At 38.1% G+C, this 20,626-nt stretch overlaps 1 protein-coding gene across 1 annotated transcript in view; it reads left to right on the top strand.

Moving 5' to 3' along the window:
* The window catches only part of LOC117272225 (uncharacterized), a 35,927-nt gene extending 15,301 nt beyond the window's left edge, over nt 1–20,626 (top strand). The window contains exons 15-50 of the mRNA XM_078173028.1: nt 58–126; nt 440–502; nt 675–746; nt 903–965; nt 1,055–1,126; nt 2,331–2,399; nt 3,097–3,171; nt 3,499–3,558; nt 3,730–3,786; nt 5,029–5,097; nt 5,634–5,705; nt 5,839–5,898; nt 6,033–6,104; nt 6,371–6,427; nt 6,534–6,608; nt 6,687–6,752; nt 6,835–6,903; nt 7,004–7,075; nt 7,447–7,473; nt 7,736–7,801; nt 8,672–8,743; nt 8,839–8,898; nt 9,136–9,204; nt 9,311–9,376; nt 9,473–9,544; nt 9,722–9,784; nt 10,364–10,435; nt 10,538–10,597; nt 10,878–10,949; nt 11,136–11,198; nt 11,538–11,600; nt 12,446–12,520; nt 12,680–12,719; nt 12,910–12,961; nt 13,621–14,035; nt 15,483–20,626. Coding sequence (XP_078029154.1) covers nt 58–126; nt 440–502; nt 675–746; nt 903–965; nt 1,055–1,126; nt 2,331–2,399; nt 3,097–3,171; nt 3,499–3,558; nt 3,730–3,786; nt 5,029–5,097; nt 5,634–5,705; nt 5,839–5,898; nt 6,033–6,104; nt 6,371–6,427; nt 6,534–6,608; nt 6,687–6,752; nt 6,835–6,903; nt 7,004–7,075; nt 7,447–7,473; nt 7,736–7,801; nt 8,672–8,743; nt 8,839–8,898; nt 9,136–9,204; nt 9,311–9,376; nt 9,473–9,544; nt 9,722–9,784; nt 10,364–10,435; nt 10,538–10,597; nt 10,878–10,949; nt 11,136–11,198; nt 11,538–11,600; nt 12,446–12,520; nt 12,680–12,719; nt 12,910–12,961; nt 13,621–14,035; nt 15,483–17,246 — 4,383 coding nt within the window. The 3' untranslated portion in view covers nt 17,247–20,626. The remainder of the gene's footprint in view (nt 1–57; nt 127–439; nt 503–674; nt 747–902; nt 966–1,054; nt 1,127–2,330; nt 2,400–3,096; nt 3,172–3,498; nt 3,559–3,729; nt 3,787–5,028; nt 5,098–5,633; nt 5,706–5,838; nt 5,899–6,032; nt 6,105–6,370; nt 6,428–6,533; nt 6,609–6,686; nt 6,753–6,834; nt 6,904–7,003; nt 7,076–7,446; nt 7,474–7,735; nt 7,802–8,671; nt 8,744–8,838; nt 8,899–9,135; nt 9,205–9,310; nt 9,377–9,472; nt 9,545–9,721; nt 9,785–10,363; nt 10,436–10,537; nt 10,598–10,877; nt 10,950–11,135; nt 11,199–11,537; nt 11,601–12,445; nt 12,521–12,679; nt 12,720–12,909; nt 12,962–13,620; nt 14,036–15,482) is intronic.

Raw genomic sequence — 20,626 nt, forward strand, 5'->3', positions numbered from 1 at the left:
CTCTTCTGTTTTGTGTATCTATGTTTGCATTATTACAGACTGTTATGTTTTTTACAGGAAAAGGGAGGCTTCTTCTCTGGCATCCTTAAAAAATCCAGTAAAACAACAGATGAGACACCTGCGCAGGTTAGTGACAAAAATGGCGTCCTTCTGAAAATAAGGTCCAGTGTGTGGATTTAGGGGCATCTATTGGCAGAAAGGGTATATAATATTCATGACTATGTTTTCATTAGTTTATAATCACTTGAAAATATGAATTGTTTGTCACCTTACAATGAGTCATTTATATCTGCAAATGGAGTGGGTCTAGTTCACATAGTTTGCCATGTTGCTATAGTAGCCCAAAGCAGACAAACCAAACACTGGCTCTAGATAGGGCCATTTGTGTTTCTGCATTTTCACTTGTCTATGACTGACTTGTCTATCATTTTGGTTTCAGGACAATCTGAATGCTCATAGTGAGTTGTCTGCCAGCAGCGACAGTCTGTCTGAAAACAACAAGGTGAGCAGCATTGTGTCACAGTATGAGTACAGAGATAAAGTTATCTTTAATTACAGTGTACATACATACTAGTAGATTGTTCTGCCAATTGACTCCTCATTGAACTGACCTTGACACAAATAAATCTGCCAAAACCGAGCGTGTGTGTGTAATATTCTTGTGCCTGTTTCAGGAAAAAGGAGGAATATTCAGTGGGATGTTCAAGAAGACTCCAAAACCAACAGAAGCTGCACAAACTGACGAGGTGACAAAGTTGAAAAACCTGCTTAAACATTTGTGTGTTATTATAGACGTTCACAGATTTATTATGAAACTAATATAACAAAGCCGAAACGGCCATATGAGTAGTTAAATCCAGTGACATGATAATCATATTGAACCAGTTCATGTTGTGTTCTAGGACCAACAGTCTCTACATGACGGTCTGTCAGGCAGTAATGACAATGTGTCTGAAAACTCAAAGGTGAGTTCAGAAGTTTTTTGTGACGTGACTGGATTTAAATTGCAGTATTATTATTATGTAACAGTCATGACAGTGTAAATGGTCAACAGGAAAAAGGAGGATTTTTCAGCGGGATCCTCCGAAAGTCTCCCAAGATTCCTGGAGAGGGAACACCTGGACAGGTAATGTCACCAACATGTTTCTGCACAGATTTTAGATGCTTTATTCATCACTGAAAATGTGTGTCATCCTACAGAATGTCAGACTTTCCACATTTTTAACCTGCTATATTAGGAGAATGTGAATATTAGTGTAAATAAAAATTCAGTGTGTTAAAATGTTGGTGAGTACGTAAGAGGATTTCAGAGCGCACAAAGGTTGTTAGTTTGTCTCTCAGTGTATTTTTTAACAACAGACTGAAAATCTGTCTGGTCAGTGTGAGCGTTGTTGTCTGAGACAGTCAGTGCAAAATCAAATCTGAGACAGTCAGTTGCAAAATCAAAAAAGCAAGCACTCTCAAAACTATATAAACTCGTAAGGTGCACGGCCAAAAACAGTCAAAAAAGGGAAAAACGCCAGCACTCTCAAATGTCCTTTTAGTTCAGTTTAATTAACCAGCTTGGATGGTCTGTGTACTGGTGCTGCCATCCAAGCTGGTTAATTAAACTGAACTACTGTAAAAGGACATTTGAGAGTGCTGGCATTTTTCCCTTTTTTGAGACACTCAGTGCAAAATGCCTTGAAAGGGTGACGTGCAGTATTTTGTCTCTGTGTTTTGGGATTTCAAAAAGTTGTACTAACAGGGTTGATGAGGGTGTATTTGTTTAGTTCACTTTGACGGATCAGTCCCAGATCCCGGATATCGAGGTGCACAAAATAAAACACAATACAAAAAAACTAAAATAATACTGTACATAGACTATACAAAACGCAATAATACACAATACTAAAACAAAACAATCTCTGTTTTTATGATTCATTATTAATGAATCAGTTTCAAGTTTAAAGCTCACATAAAATTACACTACTGGTCAAGTAGGTATGATTTTAATGCAGTATTTACTTGAACTAAATCATTTCTTTGCTGTAAATGAAAATTTTACTTGTGTTTCTGTCTTCACTTTTATTATTCAGTAACAAGCATTACCTATTTTGAATTAAGAAGCAGTATATTAAACTTTATTAAATGGTTTATAACACACATATGTAATTTTTAACAGATATAAGGACATTTGCACATGTTAAAGGCAATAACAGAACTTGAAAGCATACACCAGAGAGGGTGCAACATGTAACTAATTATGTGTGTCATTGTCAGGAATCTTCCCTTGTTGGAGTACTGTTTATTGATCAAACCACTGAGACATTTTGTTGAATTTTTTTCAGGATAAACAGTCGCTGCAAACGGACCCAGCAGACAGTAATGAGACTTCTTCTGAGAGCAACACCACTAAAGTAAGAGACTTTATGAACATTTTTGGGGTGGAGATCAGGGGCTGAAACCTGTATTTGATTTGAAACCTCCCCTACACTGAGAACAACAGTGCAGCACCCCAGTACAACCTCTGTTTCAAGCTCATGTGTTGTAATGGAACAACATTTTTAATATAGTGTAAATTGCACATTAGGAGTGGGAACATAAGTAATGGTGCTTTTTCTTTACCATTGCCGTACTGATTCCTGGTGCTCTTTTTTAACCAAGTTAACAGAAAAGTTGCATACTTTTCTTATTAATGTTTAATTCCTATTTACTATAAAGATCTATGTCTACCCTGTCTCAAAACTAACTTTAAAGCTTTTACAAGTTGCCTGTCATTAAAGAAACATGATATTTGTCATCTGTTTTGTCCTCCTTTTTTGTAAATCTTGCCCAAAAAAGGGTTAAACAATATAAATCTTACTCAAAGACTCTCCCCAGCCATCCACAAAAACTGAAAAATGCCCAACCCTCCCCTTTTCTGACCCCAAGAAAAAGAAGTTATGCAACCTTCTGTTTTGAACGTTGTAGCTTTACATATTTGTCCTCAGTATCCAGAGCAAAGCCTTAATGAAACAATTTTAGGCAAAGCATTGTCACAAACAAACCAGTAACTTCAAATCCTCAAATCAGAAAAAGGCACTGACAGTGAGTTTCTTGTTTTTCTTCATGTAGCAGGAGAAAGGAAGTGTTTTCAGTGGAATGTTCAAGAAGTCTCCCAAACTCTCTGAAGCCCCTCGACTGGAGGAGGTAAAATATTTAAATACTAAACTGTCACTTTGAAAGCCTTGGAGCTAATGAACTGTGAGTTTATGGCGTCAACAACTTTGTACACAGTTAGACTTTTATTATTTGTTTACTGGGTCTTGCAAAACAAGTTTCTTGTTCAACATTTTATGAATTTGAATAAAGAAATATGATATGAAGCTATGGGAGAAGACTAAATTACTGACTAGCTGCTGGTAGATGATGCTTAGATTATTACACACGTAAATCTGCATTAACCTGGTTTTGTTTCAGTAACCGGCTTCATTGGTTATGTTCACACAGGTTGAGTAACATTTTTGTTGTGTTAAGGGTGCAGAGTCATTGGATAGTGAGCTGTCTGCCAGCACTGACAGCCTGTCGGAGAAAAAGGTGAGTCTTCATCTTGGAACGGACAGATCCTCCCCACGCACCCACTGAAACTGCATGAGTCACGGTGTAGTCACCACCAACATGAGAACAAGTGTGAGATAAAATATCTGCGTTAGGTGGAAGAAAAATACTGAAACTAAACAAAATAACCTGTTGTCTGCTTCCCTGTAGGAGAAAGGTGGTTTGTTCAGTGGACTCCTCAGAAAGACTCCCAGAACACCTGGAGAGGTACAGCTTCTCAAACACAAGTGCAGTTTTCCATATAGATGATGCTTTATTGTGCACCCAAAACATGACGCTCATAGTGTTGATTTGTTGGGTGGGTGTGGTTTTCACTGCATTTTCATTCTGCAGACAAATCAGCACATAACATGAGATCCAGCTTTAATATTGGTTTAATGTAGGTTGGTTTTTTTTTGTTTTTTTTTACAAATATTTATCCGCAGATATTGCATTCTGGACATCTATACATGTAGATTCAGCCACTGTGTTGTGTTTGTTCTGTTCCACATGGACAGGGGAAGCCTGAAAGGGCACGAATGCAGTCAACCTTAACTTATTAAGGTATCACAGATGCTCAGGTGCACGCAAGGTCACAAAACAATTATCAGACATACCCATAAAACAAATGTTTGTTTAACAAGAAATAACTGCATACAGAAGTGTCAAAACTATAATACAAGTACATCAAATTGCATTTATTTATTTATTAATTGCAATTGCCTTTACATTTTGCAAAGTTCCCATATGCAGCGGTCTTATTTATTGGCAATTGCAGCTAGTTGCCAGCAGGAATGTTTAACGAGTAAGTAAAGTTGGCAAGCGCTAGCTGCTGCTCATCTATAAATGCCGGGGAAGTGCATGTTTAATAATGTGTGGCTGTATCTGTGTATATTTGTTTTAAACTGCTTAAATAACGTCATGGAAACTGGGGCAAATATTATGGAAAAGTTTTGAAAATGCAAAAGTAACAATGTGTGGGAAACTGGAATATATAAACCAAAAAAACTGCACATGCCACGTATGCCGACCTGAATCGATACATAACAAAATACCATGTGTACCAACACTATCATAAACAATACAGACAAAGAAAATATTTCTGTAGTGTCTTTGTCAACACTTACCAGCTGTAATCACAGCAGCCCTACCATCTGCTGTTTAATTATCAGTTGACAGAGATTCAGTGTCATTCCTACCGCCTCGTCTGCTGTCTGCACTCCATTTAACCAGTTTCACCTGCCCTTGCTACTTTGTAAAGAAAACAGCATGTGAGCATGACCAAAGGGAGCGCAGCCAGTATGATGCATGCTCCCTGTATGTCTGCCAATGTGCTGAAATGCTGTAATGCAGGAGCAGCAGAAGTTAATATATGACAGACATGGAAATATTCAAGCACTTTTAATTTTCTTGTAACCCTTTTGTACCATTTTCTACAGAGCTGCTCACAGTTTTTAATTCTTGTTTCAGGAGAATCTCTCGGCACAGAAAGATCTTTCTGCCAGCAATGACAGTCTGTCTGAGGCTGCCAACACAAAGGTCAGTTTGGTTGTTAGATTTAAAGATGCCAGCTTGAGCTCCAGGCAGTTGTGACAGCCATTTCCCACTATTTTTGATATTATAGAGAAAAAGATTAATCGATAAATGGAGAAAATAATCAGCTGATCATTACAAAAAAAATATAAACTTCAGTTGCAGCCCTACATATGGCTCAGATCTAATGTGGTAATGAAATGTGCTACCTGTATGTAATTGTGATACAGGTAACACCATTCAAGGTAGCATTAAAAAACGTTAAGACAATATAAACAGGCTAAAACATCCTGTTAAGATTCATTGACAGGTATTAGTTTCCAAAACTCCATCAAAATTAAGTACATGGAAAAATAAAATTTAGAAACAAATGTAATTTCACTTCGATGCATTTCTGAACTTTTACTGTTTCTTTAAATCTCATTTAATGTTGTTCTAATGCTTTTTTTTAGGTTTATGTAAAGAATCATTATTACTAATAAAAAATACCTTGATGTACCTGGATACCTGGATGTTAAAAAAAAATGTTATTTGTGTTTCAGGAGAAAGGAAGTGCTTTCAGTGGAAAATTCAAGAAGTCGTCCAGACTTCTTGACGGTCTTCTCAAAGAGGAAGTAAGAAGTCTTTTTCTGGCCCCTTTCAGTCATCTCGTAAATGTGGTGATGTTTCCCTGTAAACTGAGGCATTAGCTGTAAAAGAAAAATGTCTGTAATGTGTAACAGGTTCTGATTGTTTATCTTTTCTCAGGAAACACAGTCACAAGATGATGAACTTTCAGGCAGCAGGGAAGCTCTTTCTGAGAACAAGGTGAGGATTTTTATATATATATATATATATATATATATATATATATATATATATATATAATTAAAATAATAGTCCTAAATACCTTTAGGACACGTTAAGAGAGAGCACTCATTGTCTGAATGTGTATGTTTTAGGAAAAAGGTGGAATATTTAGTGGAATATTCAAGAAAGCTCCTAAATCTGCAGAAGCTGCTCAACCTGAGGAGGTAAAAGTGTAATTTGTCAACCTTTTTCAACATTTTTAATGAAATACAACTGCCGAAAAATGATATTCCAGATGTAAGACCCCAGCAAAAATCACACCATCATCATTTTATATTTCTTTAGAGAAAATGAAATGTAAAAATTCTATTCCCAATAAAGTCGGGACTCATATTGCAATCGCAGTGTGAAGATTGAAATATTTAAGTCAACTTTATTTAGTATTCCCACATTAACATTTGCCTTTAAAACCTCTGAACACTTTTTATAGGACGAGTCTGACAGCGATCTCTTAGCCAGCACTGAGAACTTATCCGAGAACAAACAGGTCAGTGCATTAAAATCCAAGATAATTAATGGCTTTTAAACAAAACAGCAGTTTGATTTGTTATATTTTAACTACTTCAGCATTTTTTTCTCATGTGTGTCATCAGGAGAAAGGTGGGGGGTTGTTCAGTGGACTCCTCAAAAAGACTCCCAAAGCATCTGGAGAAAAGACAGAGTCACCGGTGAGTGAGTGTTTCCTAAATGTGCAGATAGTTTCTAAACCCGAAACACAATTTCACCCTCTCATTTGTCTGTTTCAGGAACAAGAGGCTCAGAAAGAGCTGTCGGCCAGTAATGACGACCTGTCTGAGAATAATGGCAAGACGGTGAGCAGTGTAATGCAACAGAAGCCTGTAGGGTAAAATATCTGTTGAAGGAACATTCAGTAACAACCAAATTATGTTTCAGGAGAAAAACATTTTTAGCAACATGTTTAAGAAGCCGCAGAAACCAGCAGAGGATGCAGCAGCAGACAAGGTATCGTGATTTGATTAGACTGATTAAACCACTTGTGAAATCTACTGTTATGGAGGATCGAGTGAATATTTGTTTTCACTGTTTTCTGGTTTGAATTCAGGAGCTGGAGGTGAACAGTGAGAAACAGTTGTCAGGTAGCACCGAGAATCTGTCTGACACCACCGCCCCAAAGGTACATCAGTCTTTAAAAATTAACCCTCTCTTTCTGTCTCACTGTGGCTGCTCTCATTATGTCAACATAAACTGAAAACTGATTGCAAACATCAGATTATATGAGATGATTTCTTTGTGTTTTTCCTATCCTGTATGTAGCTGTAGACCAATTTGCATGTGATAAAAAAAAAATTTGCTTCCATGGAGATCGCCATGTTGTACCACCATGTTTCTACAGTAGCCCAGAATGGACAAACCAAACACTGGCTCTAGATAGGGCCATTCGCTTTTTTGCATTTTTTTGCAAAACAGTGTTTTTTAATGTGAAACCGCTTTATTCTGTGTTTTTACTGGTTTACATCACCTGGCCTATTTGTTTTGGTGAGGAAGACACCTCTGCGGATAATTCGGCTCTCGGTAAAAAACTCCTGAACTATGAACAGTGAATAAGTTTCAGCTGGATGTATCTGCAGTCGTCACCACTAATTGCCACTAAATCCTACACACTGCTCCTTTAATACTCTTTGTTTTTTTAAATTCACTAACAGTGGGAGCAAATTCTGGTTCATTGTGATCTTGGGAGCAAATGAAGCTTTCAACTCTTGATTCTCTTCAATTTTTCTTTCTCTGTTTCTGAATGTTTTCATTTGAGAGAAATAACAAAAGATCTGTGTTTTAGGAGAAAAAGGGAGGCTTGGCCGGCATCCTCAAAAGATCAGCCAGCGCTGACAACCCGTTTGATGAGGTCAGTGTCCGCCCTGAACAAACACTCACAGCAGCATCCTCCCAAAAATATAATGTCTCCACAGTGTTGCCTCACACATGAGAACAATGCTCCTTTGACACAATTATGTTTGCAAAGTCATGAGTTACTCACAGAATCTACAGTGCGTTTCAAGAGTCTACGACTTAACATTTTTATGGTTGCCTGGTTGAATGTAGCCAAGTACATTTACTCAAGTACAATTTTGAGGTACTTGTTCTTTGACGCATTTCCTTTTTCTGCTACATTACACTTCTACTCCACGACATTTGAGAGGGAAATATTTTACTTTTTACATTACCTCATTTAGCTGTAGTTCTCTGGTCTGTTCAAGGTCAACATGTAAATCAGATCAGTTTAGAAAATGTTGTGCATTCTTATAAATTAAACTACATAACAGTGCATTAAGTAGTTGAAATTAACTCTGCTTCTAACATTAAAATGTTACATAAATGCATTAACAATAGTAACACTCTGAGTGGGGTCATTTTGCATATGGAGTAATTTTGTACCATAATTTTACAAAATCTAGAAAAATCTAGATTTTGATGCTAATGCTCATGTACTTTCACACAGGTAAGATTTTGAGTGCAGGACTTTTACTTGTAACCAAGAATTTTGGTACTGTGGTATTATAACTTTTAATTGAGTAAACAATCTCAGTACTTCTTTGACCACTGCTGTAAGGTAGAATGTAAATCAACTGTCCGTCTCTTTGAAACATGGTGCAATTGGAGATACCTGACAACACCATAAACACCCACCCGTTGAGTCTTTAAAGCTTTGTTTTGCACTCTTCATGAGCCAACTGAGAGGAGAAACTTTGCACTCATTTGCATTTTCACTTCTCAGGAGAAAGGTGGGCTGTTCAGTGGACTTCGCAAAAAAACACCCAGAGTGTCTGGAGAAGAGGCAGCTGCAGAGGTAAGTGCGTGACTAGTTACACTGTTAGCATCACTGTCTGAGACTGTTATTATACATATTTATTAACTGTCCAGTTCTCTTCTTTGTTTCCTCAGGACAAAGACGATCAAAAGGAGCTCTCAGCAAGTAATGACAGTCTGTTTGAAAACACAAAGGTACTGTGTGGGATCAAAACAGGATCATCAGCACTATGATATATTGATAAATGTTTATTTTAATACACTTAAATGTGTGATTATACATTTATTTACACTTTTTACATTTATTCAGCTTATGCTTAAAAAATGTCAACATGTTAGTACTGTGTTTTAAATCGTACACATAACTATGACACATTCAGATACTCCTGATGTAGATTTACTGTCACTTACACAGTGTGTGTTTTATTTCAGGAGAAAAGTATTTTCAGTGGCATCTTTAAGAAGACTCATAAACCAGCAGAGGGGACTACAACAGATGAGGTGCAGTAATAACCATTTGACAGAAAAGTTTACATTATATGACATTTCAGTACTTTGCATTTGTTTTGCTGTTTTGAAATTTTTGTTTTCTGTTGGGTGCATTCAGGAATTAAACGACGATAAGAAGTTATTTGGCAGTACTGAAAATCTGTTGGAAGTAAACACATCAAAGGTACAAATGTTGTCCCACTGTCACAGTCTCAGCTTGTTCTTGATTCTGCTGTTCATTAATTTAATTTTGATATGTGATTTTTTTCATATGTTTCAGGAGAAGACTGGCGGACTGGCTGGGATCTTCAAAAAGTCTCCCAAACAAGCGCCACGCTCGATTGCTACACAGGTGACCAAATAAACTCATTTTGTTTTTGTGTTTTTTGGCGGTGATGTTTTTGATTGCTGGTTATTTAGCTCTCATTTACATTCATTTACATTTTCAAGACACTCATCTTGTGGATAACTCTTCTTCAGCAAGTTAAAACAAACCTATTTATTATTGAAGCTCCTTTCTGTTTTCCAGGATCCTTTCAGTAACATGAAGGATTTGTCTGCCAGCTGCGACAGCCTTGCAGAAAGTGATGAGGTGAGAGCTACTCTCTGTCTGTGGATGTCAGGTCAGTTTTATTTATATACCCCAGATCACAAATCCTAAATTTGCCTCAGTGGCCTTTACAATCTGTCCAGCATATGACACACTCTGTCCTTGGACCCTCGCTTTGGAGAAGAAGAAACTCCCCTCAAAAAAGCGTTATCAGGGGAAAAAATGGCAGAAACTTCAGGAAGACTACCTGAGGAGGGATCCCTCTCCATGGACAGACAGACATGCTATAGATGTTGAGTGTAGAGAGTAATACACTTGGCAGTACTAAAAGCACTAGTGCCAGTGTACATTCATGACATCTGAGAGCACCATGTTTAGGTCAAAGGCCAAAAATCTAAACAAGGGAAGGCTCTTATGAAATTTAAAATATTCAAGCCAAGCGTTTTCTTTCCATTCTCTCTATTCTTTGTCAACAAACATTTAAAATAGATCTCAATGCCATCATTTACAGTTTTACATTTACTTTCCAACATCTGAGTAGGTTTTTGACCGTGTTGAACTTGTCTACTTTAAAGTAAGTGAAGTCATGCTTTGTTTTCTGTTTGTTCTTGTATTTTTAAGGAGGATCTTTCAGCACTTGGTGAATGGTCGACCGGTAAAGATAATCTTTTAGAAGCTACAAGCGCCCAAAAGGTGAGTCTTGATGTAGAGGTATGATTCTATGTGACTGTATTTTGACGTTTTTGTGATTTACATGAATACCTCATCTTATGTTTTTTGGGGGTTTTTTGACAGGAGAAAAAAACAGGGTTTGCTGGAATATTCAGGAGGACGCCCAAAGCAATTGAACATCAGGTATAAATATTATTGGCACTGAGAGGCATGAAATGTACATATCAACATAACACCAACACTTAACTCGTACAATTAGCAGTAGTTAAACACACCTATCACACCTACAGTAGGCATCACCAGGACCACATTACCATGATGACACAAACACACACTCACAAAGTGAAGACAATATCAGTCGTCTCTACATTGTCACAGGTGCCAACAATAGACGTAATACTAGTGACAGTAGTCCCTTTAAACTTCCTGATTATGTGCTAATTATCTCTTTCATTATTTGCAGGAAAGTGAGGACATGGAGGAACCAGGAGGAGGCGGGCTGAGACGCAGGAGAACCATCAAGAAAAAAAGACGAGTGAGTTGTTGTTCACTTTTAAAAGACGTTATAGAAGGTAGCTGGAGCAAGAACCAAAGTGTATTAAGTGATATATCACAGTAGACATACCACCTTAATGGTGACAGGAGCTGAACTTTGAGATTATTTTTCTCTTTAGTTCTTTTTATCACTGACAAGCTTTTCTTTTCTTGTTTTGTTTCTCAGGTTGTGTCATTCCGAGTCAAGCAAACACTTCCCAGAATACCCAAGCTTAATCTAACTTCACAGGTATGTGCTGATCTCCTGTAACTCTTATGACTCACTTTGCTGTTTTGCACCTCGCTTCTCTTATTTAATTACATTACTGTAAGGGGATCTGAAGCTTTGTACAGATATGGATATCAACATGCAGACCATTTTCTGTTTTTCCTTTTTTTTACGTATTGTAAAAAGCTATTATAGTTATTATAAGTTATCCTGGTGTGTTTTTTTTAACTGACACATATGTTTTGTCTTCTGTGTAATTCATATTCCTTTTACTTGGTTTTCTTGTTAATGTGTGTATTAGTTCTGAGGTGAGCTTATTACTGATTTAGTGACATTAATCTTTATTTTCTTCCTCCTCAGACGCCAGACACTATGCCTATTATTGAGGAGACTGTTGAGCTACAAGAGCTGAACCCAGCACAGGTTTGCATGAAGATATTATGAAGTAGATACACAGAAAAACATTTTAGTCAAGTTCACAAATATCTAATCCAAGACTGCAACCAACCTTACATATTATATTTTATATATTATATATTTAACTGTTTTTGTGAACAGTTTATCCAGTTTATCTTGCAGCTGTGAAGTTAACTGATTTTTGGTTGACAAAAATCTGTTACAATAAATGAATTCCTTCAAGTCCAAATAAATCTGGGACAACAGAGTCTGAAGATTCAGAAAAAATGTTTAATACATGAAAATGGAAGTTGATATAAAAATCATGCAGGTCCACAAGCATGGCTGACTAAATGAAAATGTTCAAATAACTATTCAGTTATTTTGAAATCTGAAACATAACATCATGCCATGATAATTATGTAATTAGACACTTGATAAAATCTGTAAATTAAATCAGCTTAAAAGAGTAATTACAGCATGTCTTTGTTGTACTATGGATATTTTTTCAATAATGTCAATGTTAGTGTGATACGATTAAAGTGTCATTTAATTGTGTATTTTGTTTGTGAAGCACAGCCTTCCTGGTACCAGTCACCACTCTACATCTGCAGCCAGTAAAGTGGTCATGAGTTAGCATTTAGCAAGTTAATAGTAGGACATACTGCCGTACAGCACCATAAAGGCATGTTACTGTGTGTGACAGTAATTATATGGAAACAAACCCTTAGCTGTATGTCAACTCTGTACAGACTGGTGAGACTCAGTGTCTACATGATGCTGACAGACACACAGAGAAAGGTATCGACGGTAGTTCAGTCTTTCAACTGAATTTTGTCTCACAAAGTTGTGGCTATGTTGTTGTTTTTCAGGAGAGCACAGTGGAGGTCCAGCCTGTGGAGATGGTGGCTTATCCTACTGAAGGCAACCCTCTGGAGGCTGAACAGGTGTGTTTAGGGCACTGTCACACCGGGAGTTTGGTTCATTTGGTCTGATCTTTTATTTAGTATTTGCTTTACTGTTTATTATATGTACATTTATGTTTTCTGCCAGAAAGAGCTCAAAATTATATTTACATTTTCACTGACAAAGGTCTCTCTTTTTAGGAAAGCGATGAATTGATGGAATGGTGGAACACAGTCAAAGGTCAGTATGAGTGTCCATCCATTGTTTATTGTACTGCTCCACCACTGATACCACACACACACACACACACACACACACACACACACACACATACGAGATAAAATAAATCAACACTAACACTTATAACCAAACACAATTTGATGTATTTGCTCCATGTACTGACTGTATTATCTCTGCTGCCGGTTTCCAGGTTGGGCAGAGTGGAACGAGACCTCAAATACGCAGGATGATGATGAGGAAACGTAAGCATAGTCTCTTTTCTTTTAATAACTTTTTAGTTAAAATAAATGTTGATAGTACTTTGGCATTGTGAGGGCATTTTTAAGGTAGCATGTTTGATTTCTGTTTTCTTATCCAGGATATCTATCAGACTCGTAGCAAACACGGTTACTATTGTTAGCTACTGTAGCTTGAAGGCTCGACTCATAATTGCCAAGTGTCAGTTTTAGCAAAAAATTGAATTAACTTAAATAAACTTGCATAAATTAATCATTTTATTAGTTAATTTATCCATCAATTTTCTGCTGCTCATCCAGATTCAGGTCATGTTCATATAATTAAATGTATTAATAATAATCATTGTTATACAGTGCTGGGAAGTACTGAAACAAATGTGATATAATAATTAATCATTCTGGGCCACATCGGTCCTACTGGTTTTCAGTCATACTATCGTACTTTTGTCCAGTAGGATCATGAAACAGGTAATAAATGGCATTCTGTGCTATTATGTGAGATCTTAAAAAGTTTTAATTTGTGACTTGGTGAGCCCTGCAGAAAGCCTGTTGTAACTTTGGGTTTGAACTGATAAGTGTAAATATTCTAAGCGCTCATATTTGCTGTGTCCACCTGCACAGTCTTGTGAGTTTCAAGCCTTCACAACTTTCATGTGTGTCTCCAGGGCAATGGAGCAGGCAGCTGATCGTGTCTACATGGCTGCCTGTCTGTTTGTGCGTCTGTTCAACCAGCGGGGGGCGTCTTTACAGCAACGCATCCTGGAACTTATGTCTCTGGCTGATGCTGCAGATGAATTCCACAAAAAAACGACGTCAGCCGCTGTGGGTGGAGGAGTGGCCAGTGTCGCAGGCAGCGTGGCAACAATCACCGGACTCATTCTGGCGCCTTTCACTTTCGGTGCCTCTATTATTGTCACGGCGGTGGGGATCGGTGTAGCAACAGCAGGCAGCATCACCTCAGCAACGGCAAATATCACAGATACAGTTCACTCCAACATGGATCGTAAGAAGTTGGAGAAGATGATCCAGGGCTACCAGGACGAGATCAAAGACATCAGGGAGTGTTTGGAGTTCGTGCAGGTGAGGAAATGTTTGAGTTTGTACTTAGAAATATAACGCAGGCTTTGCAGATTTAGCATTTTTAGCAACAGACTTCCTTGGTGAGTGAAGGAGCAATACAAGAGATCATTCCTGTCGGGTGCTGGTAGACTTCACAGCTCTGCTCTTTGCACATCCAGAACATTTAGAAATCACTTGAAAAATTAGGAAAGCATACTGTAATTTTTGACTAAATTTTTATTCATCTGTATTTGAATCTGTGTCTGTTTCAATGTCATTGCTGTTTAATATTTTTTTCATGTATTTGGCAACTATGATGTTGTAATTTACCTCCTGGGATTAATAAAGTCAACTATTAATCTATCAGAGGTGCCACAAATCTCTCAGTAGTAACTGCTGGGGACACTTTACAGGCCTAGTGAAGGCATAGCAAATGCTATGCAAAAACCCTAAAAGTTGACCAGAACTAGATTCCTTGAAACAATGTTGTTGCTTTTTAGATCAATCTTTCAGTTACTTTTTTGACTAGCGAAATTAGATGTGGTCAGTAAAATGCCAGAAAATTTAATAAATGGCCATCACAAGTGCGCAGACCTATGAAGCCCCTAAAGTCCCCAAGAATTTTTTTTTTCTTTTCTTTTCCACAAGACAATTACCTTGTGCACACAAGATAAGGAACAAGTTATTATTTTTTGTGCACAATTGAATTATTTAATTAGTTAGCATTTTATCTTATGTGCACAAGTTAAACAAAACAAAAGATATCATGTGATTATGAGTTATTATCTTGTGTACAGAAGATAAAAGGATCACCTTTCGAGGGGTTAGGGGCTCCAAACAAGCCCTAAATTCTCTTCAAATTATTTTGAGTATTATTTAGAATTAGATACAACTCAACTCAGAAATATTTCAGTTGAAAATTTATTTAGCAAAAATGATCATTGAATTCGTGAATGAGTCGGCCAATGTTGTAACAAGGATTGACTGTATGTTTGAGGTAATGTAGAAACAGCATCGCATCGTTAAGGTTATTTTTCAACTGGAAAACGTCAAACCGATTCAAGGGATCCCTATCCTGTATCCTGAAAATTTTCATTTGTTATGTGTTCATGTAAAAAACATCAGCCAATATTTAGAACTCTTATGTATCAACATTGTTATCAGCCTCAAAAATCCAATATCATTGGGCTGTGCTTAAGTTCAGTGTGGGAAGAGCTTAGTTATCTTAATAGTTAAACCAAGAGGTGTGTTCAGAATTTTAGAATATAGGTTATTTATTATATTACATTTGTTTATATTTGTTATAGGTTATTTTATCCTTTTTTCTGACAAAAGAGTGTGAAAAAGTATAAGTTTTAAATAAAGGGAAAACCTTCAACAATAGTAGTGTCCATGCAAAGTTATTTATTGAACAATATCTCATTTCTGAGACAGATCTTAAATTTTTTTGTCTCTGTGTCTCTTGTAGGCAGGTATGGACACCCTAGAGGGGTGGGACTTTGAGAAATATTCAGAGAGCGCTGCAAAAAAGGCTCTGAACCATAACCTCAAGCACGTGATGAAGGAGGGCGGCCGTGCCGGAAAAGCCCTGATGATTAACACAGATAAGCTCATCAGCACTGTGCAGGTTTTAGGTGCTGCAGGTGGCGTTGCCAAAGCTGCCCAGGCTATCAGTGTCACCACAGGCGTCATGTCAGCCCTCTTTCTCGCTCTGGATATTTTCTTCCTCGCCAAAGACTCCCACAAACTCCGTAAAGGCGCCAAAACTAAGTTCGCCACCAAGATCAGGGACGTATGTAAAGAACTTCAAGATGGCTTGCTGGAGCTGAACAAGGTGAAGACACAGCTGCAGAAGACTATGGATGGCATTGAGGTGGAGGAGTATGAGGAGATTGAGGAGGTGGAGGAGGAAGTTGACGACGATTTTGAGTCCGATCCAAAGAAGCTGGCTGAGCTGGAGAAGGAGCTGGACCTCCTGGAGGAAAAACTGGACAAGAAGGTTGAGGAGCAAATGAGGATTAAAGAAATGGAGAAGGAAAATATGAGAAGTAAAAAGGAGAAAAAGGAGGAGAGCATGAAGGAAAAAGGAGAGCCAGAGGAAAAGAAAGACAAAGAGGAAACAGAAGGGAAGGATGCTAAGACAGAGGGAAAGAAGGAAAGTAAAAAGGGAAAAGATGAAGAAGAAAGCAAGACTGATGAGGAAAAGGAGCAGAAAAGTGAGACTGTCAAAGCAGCCAAAGAGGAAGTTTTGAAAGGACAATCTCGAAAAGGGAACAAAGAGAATAAAGAAACTGAAAACCGCATTACAGCTGGGAAAGAAAAATATGAGAGCAAACGAGACCAGGCAAAAGAAGACAATGGTACACATAAAAAGACAGATGAGAAGGAGAAAGAGAAAAATAAAATGGGAAAAGAACAAGAGGAAATTAAGAATAGATTAGGTGATTTGAAACGAGAGGAACGAAGTGGGAAGGTATATTCTGAATGGATCAAGACAGAGAGAGAGAGTGAAAGGAATAAGAGCAGCAAAGAGGATGAAAGAGAGATGAAGCCTGAAGGGAGATCAACGAATAAAGAGAAAGAGGCAGATAGGGAGAGTACAAGGAGGCACAGCAGCAGGAGCGATAAAGATCAACCTGACAGGAGTGAGAGAGAAAGCAAACACATAACGAAAGAAACTGATAAGGAAAGAGGCGGCAGCAGGGACGTACAACACAGTGAGAGGATGGAGAGCTGGAGGAGGCCAGAGGAGGACAGAGGAGTTAGGGACTGGAGAGCTGAGATGGCAAAAGGTAGAGAAGAGAAGAGAGAAGGAAAAGAGACAGGGAGAGGGACTAAAAGGCAAGATCATGGGAAAAGCGACACGAGGAAGGAGTCGCATCGAAGTCACAAAGCGGCAACAAGGAGGGAGCATTCGGAAAGAGAGTGGGGGAGCAGGAGGGAGGAATCTGACTCAAAGAGGAGCCACCACAGGAGAGGAGCAGGTCAGCACGATGAGCACAGGGAGGTGGGAGATGAGAAACGAAGGAGCAGGATAGAGAGCGCAAGGAGGAGATTTGAGAGAGCAGGGGCAGAGGAGGGAGAGGAGAGGGGGAAGAGGAAAGAGGACCATGAGAGGAGAGGGGGTGACAGAGAGAGGAGGGGGAGTGACAGAGACAGAGAGCATCAACACAGCTACCGAGGATCTCGACCTCACTCCAAGGCCCCGCTGGAAGACGGTCTGTATATTTAGTTTAAAAAAAGTTATATGTGGCATTTTTAAACTTAGATACACTATTATCATGTGAAAGGTCAGATTTGTATTAAGACCAACTGAAATTAAGTTGCCAAAGAAATGTTCCTGCCGAGTTGAGTTTCTGCTACTAAAAATGTCTGATTATCAATTAATTCAGTCATGCTGGCTAGGCTATCAAGAGTCCAGTTTGTAAGATTTACTCCAAATATTATGTAAAGCAGAGGATGGAGAGTTTTTACAGGAGAGAGAGAGGGGAAAACCGGTAATGCTCATTAAGTCAAATCTGGTATGAGGAAGCCTTCATACTTTGGTTTTCTACTGCTACGTTCATATTACAGGGCTTAATACTCTCTGAAACATCTCAGTCAGGAGACACAGAGAGGCAGTTCTTCCAAACCTTAGCGTGCCCAGGGCTACATTCCAATGTATCTGTGGGTGCCTGATAACAACACTGTCATGGCATTTAGGCAAGATGTCCCTGTCAGAAAGCATTTAGCACTCGGGCTCTATTGGTGACTGGGGCAGCCTCCTGTTGCAGTGGTACAGCTTCTCTGGTCCCGCCGGACTATTTCAGCACCATATGGAGAGTGAGCTGTGCCTGCACAGTGAAGTATGATGTGGAAAAACACATGAATTCTGATGTGACCATTCTCACTTCAGTTGCATGGCCAGTGATCACATATGTCAGATTTAGGGCCACATATAAATGTAGCCCACATCTGATTGTGAAAAAAAAATAGATTTCTGTGTTCACATTGTTCTGTGTTACATGAGAGCAAAGAAATAAGGTTTGGGCCACATTTGCTTGTAATGTGAACGTAGCCTATCTCTTGTGTTTAAACTTTGTGTCGTTTGTGTGTAAAAACTGGGCTGTTGCATGTATGTGCAAAGTTGAGGCCGTATTTTTCACATAAACTAGTAAGAAACATAGTGAATTCAAGTTACACGTTGAAATGTTTTTAACTTCCTAAAAAGAGACTGACAGGAAAAGGCTGGGGACTGCTTGGTTGATGAACTACCAGCAACCACTAACTCTCTCAGTGTACACATGGGCATGTCAATGTTAATGCACATCTGCAGTTGCTAAGCAGAAAAACACTGAACCTCTCCTTTAATTGTGAGAGATAACAGGTAATAATACTGTTCCAGGTTCACTGCTCCTTGCTGAAAAGCAAAAGTTTTGGGTTTATCTCAACCAAAGAGAATAAAGACCTCGTGTGTAGAAATGTTATGTGATTATGACCTCTCTCTAAATAATTTTCCGATATTATGCTCAGACAAAAGTTGAGGAGGGCAATAAGCTGCATTTATCCATTACTGCAAAGGTGTCTTTTTGGATTTTCCCACAAGGGGGCGCCAAAGTCAGTAATATTCAAATCTTGTACATACAGAAACAGTCTGTGTTTTTACTACTGACAGAAATCTATAAAGCAGATTTCCTGCAAAATCTCACCTTGATGCAAATAATGTCAAATTTGAGGCTGCTACTATTGTTTATGACTTCTTTATTCATGTTGTGATAAACCTACCACGTTTAATTGTATATTTAAAATCTTAACGTGTTTCTGAAACACGTTAAGACACTTTCCCCCTTAGTAGGACTGTTTATGTCCATATTGTGCCTTTCATATTGTGTTTGTATTGTATTGGCTGGTGGACCAGTGTTTTTATTTCCCTAAAAAGACCATTATTAGTGTGAACAGGAGAAAAACTACTTTTATTCATGCTGTTGTTATATTGCAGGTAGCACACTGGCTCTGGGAAATGTTACTGGATGGTAGAATAATATTGCAGTTTCTGTAATAAAATCATCTCATGTTTAGTTTTTTCTTAAACTTACCTGTTACTGACAATTTTCACTCTGTGCACTTTACAGTTTTTCTCAATTGTTTACACACAAATACTGGTACTTGAGACACAATGACCACAACATGTAACTCATGCACCAACCCCCTGAACCAATTCTGCTAAACTACAAGCACAATTCCTGCTTTACACTCAAATTGCAGTTCTAAAACACATTTTTTTTCAAAACACTACACACAATTCTCTGCATTTGGCACAATTTTCAGGAAGAAAAGCTCTTGTTTTCACAAAGAACACACTGTCGTTCAAAATTCTAAAGTTAATTGCCCTACTATGCACACTGACTCATCAAATGGGAAAACACCTGTCACACAGTTTTACAATTAGCAATCAGAGCTTTAGCATAAAAGGGCAACAGGTGAGCTTTTCTGTTTTGGAGCAATGGATGCCAACATTGGAAACAGAGGCAGAGCCAGAGCCAGAGGAGTGAGAGTAAGAGGAGGAGGACGGGGAGGACGAGGATGAGGAAGGCCAAGGACCATAATCTCTGATGAGATCCGAGCCACTTTTTCTGCCTGGAGATGGAAAGTGTATGACCGAAATCCACAAACGCGTATACCCCTTCTCCAAGCTATGGTAGACGCATGTGGAGATATAGCAGTTGATGCTTTTCATGGCTGGATTCGCCATGCTAGGCGATATTTCCCCCACTGCTTGGCCAGGGAAAACATTGCTTGTGATGTGGATGAGGTGCTGTGGCCAGACCGAAACAGAAGAGAGGATGCAGCATAGTTTTGTTTTGTTTTTTTACTGTAACTGTATACAGTAAATTCTTCTGTTGTTTTGTATGTAGACCACTGTATGTGCAACTTTGTGTTGGTTGGAATGTACACTGTGTACATTGTTTTTGTGGGAAAAATAAAATATATTTGTTACTGTGTATTTGTGTGTTCTAAGTATAAAACAATATTCTAAAATATTTTACAACACACTTATGTATGTCCTGTCTGTAGTAAGTGTAACAATGAACAAAAAAAAAGGCCTAAGTCATTATGATGAATGGAGAAGAAGTGTTTTCCATTCATCATAGTGTTTTACATTGAGCACATCAGTGTTCAACTGGTTCTTATAAATGTCTATTCATATGATGGTTTGTGTGTGTCATTTGAAAACAAAATACCATTTTGAGAAGAAATAACATTGTTTTGAATGTAAAGTTTCATTTTGCAGGAGAATTGAGGGGTTTTGCCCATTGTGTGTGTGTTTTTTGATTTGTGTGTAGAGTTCTGAGAGTATGAGGCATGCTTTCAGAAAATGTGTGTAAACAATCGAGAAAAACTGTAACCAGCCATTGCCTTCCTCATGTCAAATTTAATGTATTTTATATGACTTCTTAATGTTTTTGGAATCTTTAGCTATGGTTTACTTTTTCTGTTTTCATTACTGGTGTCTTCTGTTGTCTGAGATTATATATGTTCACTGTATGTATTCACTGTATGTATTTTTATATGGGTAAATATCTTCTTTGGTGCTGGTTTCTTATTGAACAAATAAATTATTAGTCATTGAAA

Source organism: Epinephelus lanceolatus, chromosome 12 (assembly GCF_041903045.1).
Source record: "Epinephelus lanceolatus isolate andai-2023 chromosome 12, ASM4190304v1, whole genome shotgun sequence".
Lineage (NCBI taxonomy): Eukaryota > Metazoa > Chordata > Actinopteri > Perciformes > Serranidae > Epinephelus > Epinephelus lanceolatus.